Below are 10,161 nucleotides of genomic sequence, written 5' to 3'. Positions count from 1 at the left end.
AAAAAAACTGAACCAATAACAAACAAATGAATGAAATACGCCTGAAGAAACATCCGGTTCATATTTAATAAAACAGGTTGAGTTACGAGAATCGGAAATTAGTAATTAAATATGTGTGCGCGTCTTAGTGCGCGTGTTTGTGTGCGTGGGTAAGTGTGTCAGTGTCTGCTTGCCTGTGTGTGTTAGTGTATGTGCGTGTTAACGCGTGCGTGTGTTGTTGTGTGGGCGTGTTAGTATCTGTGCGTGTTAGTGCGTGTGTCGGAGGGGCGGGGCTTCTCTGCGGGGAAGCAAGTGAAGACCGGAGAGCTCTCGCGCCTCAATGTTTCTCATCAGTCTCGCGCAGACGACATCAAAGGAAGCCGAGCTCATTAACATCAAACAAACCGATCAACACCAAGTCGCTACTTTGTTTGTGGACTCGTCGTTTGTTTATTCTTGTTGACTTGTTTTCGACTCGCACGAGGACGCCGCTCACCTGGAGGACACCTGGAGTCATCGACGGTGAGTTTTAAAGTGACTCGTTTGAGATATAATCGATATAACATATATAATAGATATCATATTTATAATATAGAGGTTCATTTGTAGCGCTGCGGTGGAAAAGAAGCTTTCTTCTTCTGCGTGAAGGTTCTGGGTCACGGTGGAAAGCGGAGGCGCGTGCGTGTGCGCGCGGCCGCAGAGAGGCTGTTAGTGAGTCGTTCACGTTTCCAGGAACTATCAGCTCTTGTTTGTGGATCACGTTGAGTTGGCAGGAACCTTTTTTACCTTTCTTCACTGAACACGGACACAGTGACGTCACTGAAGGAAAAACAAGATCCCCCAAATAATACGTTATAATACATTTAGTATCTAACAATAATAATAAATTAGTAATAACTTAAATGTCTTGGTATACTTTAGTATATATAAACAGATACCAAGACATTTAAGTTATTGTGAGAACATTTAGTATTATTGAGTTAATGATTTATTATTAGTGTGTAGATACTCTGTGATTACGTCATTGTTCTGAACATAGAAGCTCGTTATTGTTGAGTTTCTTATTTCTAGAAAGTGTCTCGTTGATTTTAAAATCTTTATATAAATCTTTCTAATCTGCAGAAGCCGGACAAACTCACCTTTTGAGTCACTAAGTTTTCTTTTACTGGTTAAAATTTGCTTTTGTAGCTTTAAAAACTGCTTTTACTAAAATTATGTTATTATGTTTTTAATGTGTGATTGACAAGTAGAGCGGAGATAAAAACGGATAATTATGTTTTTTATATCAAACAATCGACGGAATGTTTTTTAATCTTTTGGAAGTTTTGTGGATTCTTTATTCTCACGTGCACGTTGTCACCGGCGACCATCCGAGGAAAAGTCCCCTGTGTGGGAGCCGCCGCATCAAGGCGTGCGTGTGCAGAAGCTTCGGCGTGGGCGCGCGGCCGCCGCTCTGCTTCACGTGCACGAAAAAACCCTCTTTTTTGTCTCTGCAGCTGTTTTATTCCGGATGCGTCTTCCGGCGGACGCGCGCGTCGAGCAGCAGGAGGCCCAGTGATGCTGCCCGGCTCCCTCCACCCGGCTTCAGCGGCCAGCAGGTGAAGCCTCCTCCAGACCATGCATGTGTTCATGTGTTCATGTGTTCATGTGTTCATGTGTTCATGTGTTGATGTGTGGATGTGTTGATGTGTTCATGTGTTCATGTGTTCATGTGTTCATGTGTTGATGTGTGGATGTGTTGATGTGTGGATGTGTTCATGTGTTCATGTGTTCATGTGTTCATGTGTTGATGTGTGGATGTGTTCATGTGTTCATGTGTGGATGTGTTCATGTGTGGATGTGTTCATGTGTTCATGTGTGGATGTGTTCATGTGTTCATGTGTGGATGTGTTCATGTGTTCATGTGCTCATGTGTGGATGTGTTCATGTGTTCATGTGTTCATGTGTGGATGTGTTCATGTGTTCATGTGTGGATGTGTTCATGTGCTCATGTGTGGATGTGTTCATGTGTTCAGGTGTTCATGTGGGGATGTGTTCATGTGTGGATGCGTTCATGTGTTCATGTAGATGTGTTCATGTGCTCATGTGTGGATGTGTTCATGTGTGGATGTGTTCATGTGCTCATGTGTTCACGTATTCATGTGTTCAAGCGTTCATGTGTGGATGTGTTCATGTGTTCACGCGTTCACGTGTTCACGTGTGGATGTGTTCATGTGTTCATGTGTTAACGTGTGGATGTGTTCATGTGTTCACGTGTGGATGTGTTCATGTGCTCATGTGTGGATGTGTGGATGTGTTCATGTGTTCATGTGTGGATGTGTTCATGTGTTCATGTGTGGATGTGTTCATGTGCTCATGTGTGGATGTGTTCATGTGTTCATGTGTGGATGTGTTCATGTGTTCATGTGTGGATGTGTTCATGTGTGGATGTGTTCATGTGTTCATGTGTGGATGTGTTCATGTGCTCATGTGTGGATGTGTTCATGTGTTCAGGTGTTCATGTGGGGATGTGTTCATGTGTGGATGCGTTCATGTGTTCATGTAGATGTGTTCATGTGTGGATGTGTTCATGTGTGGATGTGTTCATGTGCTCATGTGTTCACGTATTCATGTGTTCACGCGTTCATGTGTGGATGTGTTCATGTGTTCACGCGTTCACGTGTTCACGTGTGGATGTGTTCATGTGTTCACGTGTGGATGTGTTCATGTGTTCACGTGTGGATGTGTTCATCTGTTCATGTGTGGATGTGTTCATGTGTTCATGTGTGGATGTGTTCATCTGTTCACGTATTCATGTGTTCATGTGTTCATGTGTTCACGCGTTCACGTGTGGATGTGTTCATGTTTTCACGTGTTCACGTGTTCATGTGTTCATGTGTGGATGTGTTCACGTGTTCATGTGTGGATGTGTTCACTTGTTCATGTGTTCATGTGTGGATGTGTTCACGTGTTCATGTGTTCATGTGTGGATGTGTTCACTTGTTCATGTGTTCATGTGTGGATGTGTTCACGTGTTCATGTGTGGATGTGTTCACTTGTTCATGTGTTCATGTGTGGATGTGTTCACGTGTGGATGTGTTCATCTGTTCACGTCTTCATGTGTGGATGTTTTCATGTGTTCACGTGTTCATGTGTGGATGTGTTCACATATTCATGTGTTCACGTGTTCATGTGTTCATGTGTTCACGTGTTCATCTGTTCACGTCTTCATGTGTGGATGTTTTCATGTGTTCACGTGTTCATGTGTGGATGTGTTCACATATTCATGTGTTCACGTGTTCATGTGTTCATGTGTTCACGTGTTCATGTGTGGATGTGTTCACGCGTTCACGTGTGGATGTGTTCATGTGTGGATGTGTTCATGTGTTCATGTGTGGATGTGTTCATGTGTTCATGTGTGGATCTGTTCATGTGTGGATGTGTTCATGTGTTCATGTGTGGATGTGTTCATGTGTTCACTTGTTCATGTGTGGATGTGTTCACGTGTAGATGTGTTCATGTGTTCATGTGTGGATGTGTTCATGTATGAATGTATTCATGTGTTCACGTGTTCATGTGTGGATGTGTTCACGTGTGGATGTGTTCATGTGTTCATGTGTGGATGTGTTCATCTGTTCACGTTTTCATGTGTGGATGTGTTCACGTGTTCATGTGTGGATGTGTTCATGTATTCACATGTTCATGTGTGCATGTGTTCATGTGTTCACGTGTTCATGTGTTCACGTGTTCATGTGTTCACGCGTTCACGTGTTCATGTGTGCATGTGTTCATGTGTGGATGTGTTCATGTGTGCATGTGTTCACGTGTTCATGTGTTCATGTGTTCATGTGTTCATGTGTTCACGTGTTTACGTGTTCATGTGTGGATGTGTTCATCTGTTCACGTCTTCATGTGTGGATGTTTTCATGTTTTCACGTGTGGATGTGTTCATGTGTGGATGTGTTCATGTGTGGATGTGTTCACGTGTTCATGTGTTCATGTGTGGATGTGTTCATGTGTTCACGTGTGGATGTGTTCATGTGTGGATGTGTTCACGTATTCATGTGTTCACGTTTTCATGTGTTCATGTGTTCACGTGTTCATGTGTTCATGTGTGGATGTGTTCATGTGTTCATGTGTTCATGTGTTCACGTGTTCATGTGTTCATGTGTGGATGTGTTCATGTTTTCACGTGTGGATGTGTTCATGTGTGGATGTGTTCATGTGTTCACGTATTCATGTGTTCACGTTTTCATGTGTTCACGTATTCATGTGTTCACGTTTTCATGTGTTCACGCGTTCATGTGTGGATGTGTTCATGTGTTCATGTGTTCACGTGTGGATGTGTTCATTCGTCCTCTCATCTCCTCTCCTCTCCTCTCCTCTCCTCCTCTCTTCTCCTCTCCTCTCCTCTCCTCCTCTCTTCTCCTCTCCTCTCCTCTCCTCTCCTCTCCTCTCCTCCTCTCCTCTCCTCCTCTCCTCTCCTCTCCTCTCCTCTCCTCTCCTCTCCTCTCCTCCTCTCCTCTCCTCTCCTCTTCTCCTCGTGGTCTCCCATGAATCCATCATGACGTCATAGTTTCTCTGAGGAGCTCAGAGTTGAATGTTTTTAACAGAATCTGATTAAAGTAAACAGAATATTTTAGGAGATTTTAAATGTAGAATAAAATGTCACCATTTCTAAGCTTTGATGGTTGTGTTCAATGACCGTCGGAAAGATGACACTCAGACGGCTGATTCTGGCAGTGTTTTGGGGGTTTCTGTGTTGAAGACCTCGAGGCCTTCGCTCACCGTCACGACTCCGTTTCTTTCTCAGTCACGCCAGCCAGCGGCGCCGGTTCCTCGGCCCCCACAACACGCCGGAGGAGGACGATGAGACCATGAGCACGGATGAGCGAGAAGCCGGCGGGGTCCACGAGCCGGACTCCGCCCGCCGGCCGGCTCCGGGGCGCGCCGCCTTCGCCGAGGACCCCCCGTTCCCCTACCCGCCGGGCTCCGCCGGCTTCTGCTGGTACCAGCCGCCCGGCCGCCTGCCCGCCGCGTACAGCCAGCCCACGCCGTTCCCCAGCCGGGCCGACGGCGCCTGGCACCACCCGAGCTTCGCCAGCGGCTGGTCGGGGTACCCCAGCAGCCTGCCGTCCTCTCTGAACCAGAAGGACCGGTCCCACGGCCCCGGGGACGCGAGCAGCCTCTCGGGGTACAAGTCCGTGTCCCTGCCGGGCCGGCGCAGCCCGAATCCGAGCAGCCTGGAGCAGCCGCTGTCGCTGTGCTCCAACCCGCCGTCCGGCAACTTGTGCCACCACACCTTGTCTCCGTACTCGTGCCCACCGCAGGGAGCCGCCTGCTGCGCCCAGTGCCCTGCAGACGGCTTCCAAGGGGGGCCCGCGGGGGCGTGGCCTCAGTGCCACCCGGACTACGGCCCCTACGGTGAGTCTGACTCGCCCCCTGGTGGTCAGGAGAGAGAATGCGGCTTTAACACATGAAGCATAGACTTCTATACAACCAGAGTCGCCCCCTGGTGGTCAGGAGAGAGAATGCAGCTTTAACACATCAAGCATAGACTTCTATACAACCAGAGGAGTCGCCCCCTGGTGGTCAGGAGAGAGAATGCAGCTTTAACACATGAAGCATAGACTTCTATACAACCAGAGGAGTCGCCCCCTGGTGGTCAGGAGAGAGAATGCGGCTTTAACACATGAAGCATAGACTTCTATACAACCAGAGGAGTCGCCCCCTGGTGGTCAGTAGAGAGAATGCCGCTTTAACACATGAAGCATAGACTTCTATACAACCAGAGGAGTCGCCCCCTGGTGGTCAGGAGAGAGAATGCAGCTTTAACACATGAAGCATAGACTTCTATACAACCAGAGGAGTCGCCCCCTGGTGGTCAGGAGAGAGAATGCGGCTTTAACACATGAAGCATAGACTTCTATACAACCAGAGGAGTCGCCCCCTGGTGGTCAGTAGAGAGAATGCCGCTTTAACACATGAAGCATAGACTTCTATACAACCAGAGGAGTCGCCCCCTGGTGGTCAGGAGAGAGAATGTGGCTTTAACACATGAAGCATAGACTTCTATACAACCAGAGTCGCCCCCTGGTGGTCAGGAGAGAGAATGCAGCTTTAACACATGAAGCATAGACTTCTATACAACCAGAGTCTTCCCCTGGTGGTCAGGAGAGAGAATGCAGCTTTAACACATGAAGCATAGACTTCTATACAACCAGAGGAGTCGCCCCCTGGTGGTCAGGAGAGAGAATGCAGCTTTTACACATGAAGCATAGACTTCTATACAACCAGAGTCTTCCCCTGGTGGTCAGGAGAGAGAATGCAGCTTTAACACATGAAGCATAGACTTCTATACAACCAGAGGAGTCGCCCCCTGGTGGTCAGGAGAGAGAATGCAGCTTTAACACATGAAGCATAGACTTCTATACAACCAGAGGAGTCGCCCCCTGGTGGTCAGGAGAGAGAATGCAGCTTTAACACATGAAGCATAGACTTCTATACAACCAGAGGAGTCGCCCCCTGGTGGTCAGTAGAGAGAATGCAGCTTTAACACATGAAGCATAGACTTCTATACAACCAGAGGAGTCGCCCCCTGGTGGTCAGGAGAGAGAACGCAGCTTTAACACATGAAGCATAGACTTCTATACAACCAGAGTCGCCCCCTGGTGGTCAGGAGAGAGAATGCAGCTTTAACACATGAAGCATAGACTTCTATACAACCAGAGTCGCCCCCTGGTGTAACTCTCTGAACTCTTTATTTTCCAGGCGCCTGCAGACCCTCATTCGGATTCTCTTCGCCGTGAGTTCTTTAAATTCTGATTCTTTTGCTTCTCGTCGTGTTTCTGACCCTTTTTTAAAATGATCTTTTCCTGCAGACGCGTCGCTCCGGCTAAAGAGAAGCAGCCGGCTCACAGCGCGTCGCTCTCGCCGGAGCAGAGTGAGTGTCTATCATCTTCATCTTCATCTTCACCTTCATCGTCCGTGTGTTTGATTCCGTGGTTTACGCTCTGCTCTCCATCCCAGGGAGGGTTTTCGTCACCTACGAAGCCGACGACGACAAACACGTCAACGAGATCATCAACTTCGTGGCTCTGCTGCGACACAACGGCTTCGACACGCACGTACGTGACCGCCGCTCGCACGCCGGGGGTTCGATTCCCTGGGATAGAAAGAAAAAAACGTTTTTCTGACCGACGTGACGGTTCGTTTTCAGATCGATATCTTCGAGCAGCAGTTCAGGAGCATCAGCAAGATCGACTTCATGGAGCGCTACCTGAGCGAGGTAAAGAGAGTACGAGAGGACGGAAGATTAATTCAAATAAAATATAGGAATACAACAAAATTCATAAATAAATTGAATACATAAATTGAATGTAATAAATTGAATACATTTAAATAAATGAATATATTTAAATTAATTAAATAAGATAAGATTAAATACATTTAAATTAAATAAATACAACAAAATTCATAAATAAATTGAATACATAAATTGAATGTAATAAATTGAATACATTTAAATAAATAAATATATTTAAATTAATTAAATGAGATAAGATTAAATAAATTTAAATTAAATAAATAAATACAACAAAATTCATGAATAAATTGAATAAATAAATTGAATCAATTTATTAAAAATTATGAATATATTTAATTTAATTAAATACGATAAAATAAGAAAGATACGATAAAATAAGTTTAAATAAGATGAGATAAGCCACCATCTTTGTTTCAAGAATTGAAAGGTAGCAGTCATTGTTGTGTTGCCCCCCCCCCCTCCCTCCCCCAGAAAGAGTACCTGATCATCATCATCATCAGTCCCAAGTACTACGAGACCGTGACGGCGTCCCCCGTCGGTCTGGAGAACGACGAGCGGACCTTCAACACCGTCTACATCCACAAACAGGTGTGCCCCCCCCCCCCTCCTCCCCCCCCCAGTCCAAACACAGACTCAAACAGTCGCTTGTTGTCATGTCGGCTTGTTGTTGTTTTTCTCTCTGAAGCTCCAGAACGAGTTCATCCAGAACGGGAGCAAGAACTTCCGCTTCATCCCCGTCGTGTTTCCCCGAGCCAAGAAGGTGAGTGAGCTCCGAGGACGTGAAGCTCCTCGACTCTCTGACGCTACTGAGGCTTGTTTGTTTGTTTGTTTGTTTTTGTTGTCGCAGAGCCACGTCCCGAACTGGCTGCAGAACACACACGTGTACGAGTGGCCGCTCCACCGGGACGACATCCTGCGGCGGCTGATGAGGGTCGAGAAGTACGTCTCGCCTCCGATCGGGGCGCTGCCCACCATCGTGTCCATCCCCATATAGAGAGACCCCCAGAGAGAGACCCCCAGAGAGAGACCCCCATAGAGAGAGACCCTTATAGAGAGAGACCCCCAGAGAGAGACCCTTATAGAGAGAGACCCATAGAGAGAGACCCTTATAGAGAGAGACCCCCAGAGAGAGACCCTCATAGAGAGAGACCCCCAGAGAGAGACCCTTATAGAGAGAGACCCTTATAGAGAGAGACCCCCAGAGAGAGACCCTCATAGAGAGAGACCCTTATAGAGAGAGACCCTTATAGAGAGAGACCCCCAGAGAGAGACCCTTATAGAGAGACCCTTATAGAGAGAGACCCTTATAGAGAGAGACCCCCAGAGAGAGACCCTTATAGAGAGAGACCCCCAGAGAGAGACCCTTATAGAGAGAGACCCCCAGAGAGAGACCCTTATAGAGAGAGACCCCCAGAGAGAGACCCTTATAGAGAGAGACCCCCAGAGAGAGACCCTTATAGAGAGAGACCCTTATAGAGAGAGACCCCCAGAGAGAGACCCTCATAGAGAGAGACCCTTATAGAGAGAGACCCTTATAGAGAGAGACCCCCAGAGAGAGACCCTTATAGAGAGACCCTTATAGAGAGAGACCCTTATAGAGAGAGACCCCCAGAGAGAGACCCTTATAGAGAGAGACCCCCAGAGAGAGACCCTTATAGAGAGACCCTCATAGAGAGACCCCCAGAGAGAGACCCTTATAGAGAGAGACCCTTATAGAGAGACCCTCATAGAGAGACCCCCAGAGAGAGACCCTTATAGAGAGAGACCCCCAGAGAGAGACCCCATAGAGAGAGACCCCCAGAGAGAGACCCTTATAGAGAGACCCTTATAGAGACCCCCAGAGAGAGACCCTTATAGAGAGAGACCCTTATAGAGAGACCCTTATAGAGAGAGACCCCCAGAGAGACCCTTATAGAGAGACCCCCAGAGAGAGACCCTTATAGAGAGACCCCCAGAGAGAGACCCTTATAGAGAGAGACCCCCAGAGAGAGACCATTATAGAGAGACCCTTATAGAGAGACCCTCATAGAGAGAGACCCCACCAAACCAAATGCACTCTGGCTTTTCTCTGGATTACTTAAATACGACTCATTTATATCGTAAATATCTCCATCCAGCCGGGAAGCTAACGTGATGCTAGCAAGATTCAGTCAATAACATTGCGCAACTCTAATCAAAACAATCTCGACTGATCAATAATAGGGCTGTAGGTGAGAGGACCTGTATGTAGTTTTTATTTTGGGGTGAACCATCTCTTTAAGGGTGTACTGTCTCTTTAAAGGTGAACTGTCTCTTTAAGAACTGTCTCTTTAAAGGTGAACTGTCTCTTTAAGAAATGTCCCCTAAAGGGTGAACTGTCTCTTTCAGGGTGAACTGTCTCTTTAAGAACTGTCTCTTTAAAGGTGAACTGTCTCTTTAAGAAATGTCCCCTAAAGGGGGAACTGTCTCTTTAAGGGTGAACTGACTCTTTATGAACTGTTTCTTTAAGGGTGAACTGTCTCTTTAAGGTTGCACCTGGAATATTAATATGAATTATGTTGCGTAAATATAATGTGTGCCTTTTTGAAGTTGGAATCTTTGGTGCTTTTTTTATCCCACGAGTTCGACGTTTACTTCCTTTTTTATGGCATCGTTTTAAAAAGATACGATTTGACTCCCGATGTTTGTGATTTATTTCTGCAGAATGAAACCGTAGAGCTTTAATTTGAGTTTTAAACCGATCTTCATCACGGTTTCATGCAAACAGCTGGACGCAGTTATTGTTCTGTCGTTGTTGTTGTTGTATTGTGAAGTTAATATTTACTTACGTTTTTTAAAGATTAAAAAAACTTTAAAAGTTTGTATGTTTTATTTAAGTCTGAGCAACTTAGAGATTT

The 10,161-nt window shown here is 46.3% G+C and overlaps 1 protein-coding gene and 1 long non-coding RNA gene across 2 annotated transcripts; both read left to right on the top strand.

The window, feature by feature from the left end:
* The first annotated feature begins 265 nt into the window (after nucleotides 1-265).
* traf3ip2l (TRAF3 interacting protein 2-like) lies at nucleotides 266-8,344 on the top strand. The gene is made up of 10 exons (XM_034531576.1): nucleotides 266-501; nucleotides 1,476-1,577; nucleotides 4,772-5,382; nucleotides 6,730-6,763; nucleotides 6,840-6,901; nucleotides 6,988-7,085; nucleotides 7,178-7,246; nucleotides 7,757-7,873; nucleotides 7,971-8,045; nucleotides 8,133-8,344. Exons 2-10 carry the CDS (start codon nucleotides 1,537-1,539, stop codon nucleotides 8,277-8,279), a joined length of 1,254 nt encoding a protein of 417 aa, XP_034387467.1. The 5' UTR covers nucleotides 266-501; nucleotides 1,476-1,536; the 3' UTR covers nucleotides 8,280-8,344.
* An 882-nt stretch (nucleotides 8,345-9,226) lies between these two features.
* Nucleotides 9,227-9,938, top strand: LOC117730079. Its single transcript, XR_004609411.1, has 2 exons — nucleotides 9,227-9,566; nucleotides 9,601-9,938. It is a non-coding gene; the product is annotated as an uncharacterized LOC117730079 (long non-coding RNA).
* Nucleotides 9,939-10,161: the final 223 nt, after the last annotated feature.

This window comes from Cyclopterus lumpus, chromosome 4 (assembly GCF_009769545.1).
Source record: "Cyclopterus lumpus isolate fCycLum1 chromosome 4, fCycLum1.pri, whole genome shotgun sequence".
In the NCBI taxonomy this organism is placed as follows: Eukaryota; Metazoa; Chordata; class Actinopteri; order Perciformes; family Cyclopteridae; genus Cyclopterus; species Cyclopterus lumpus.
This window is presented reverse-complemented; position numbering and strand designations above follow the sequence as displayed.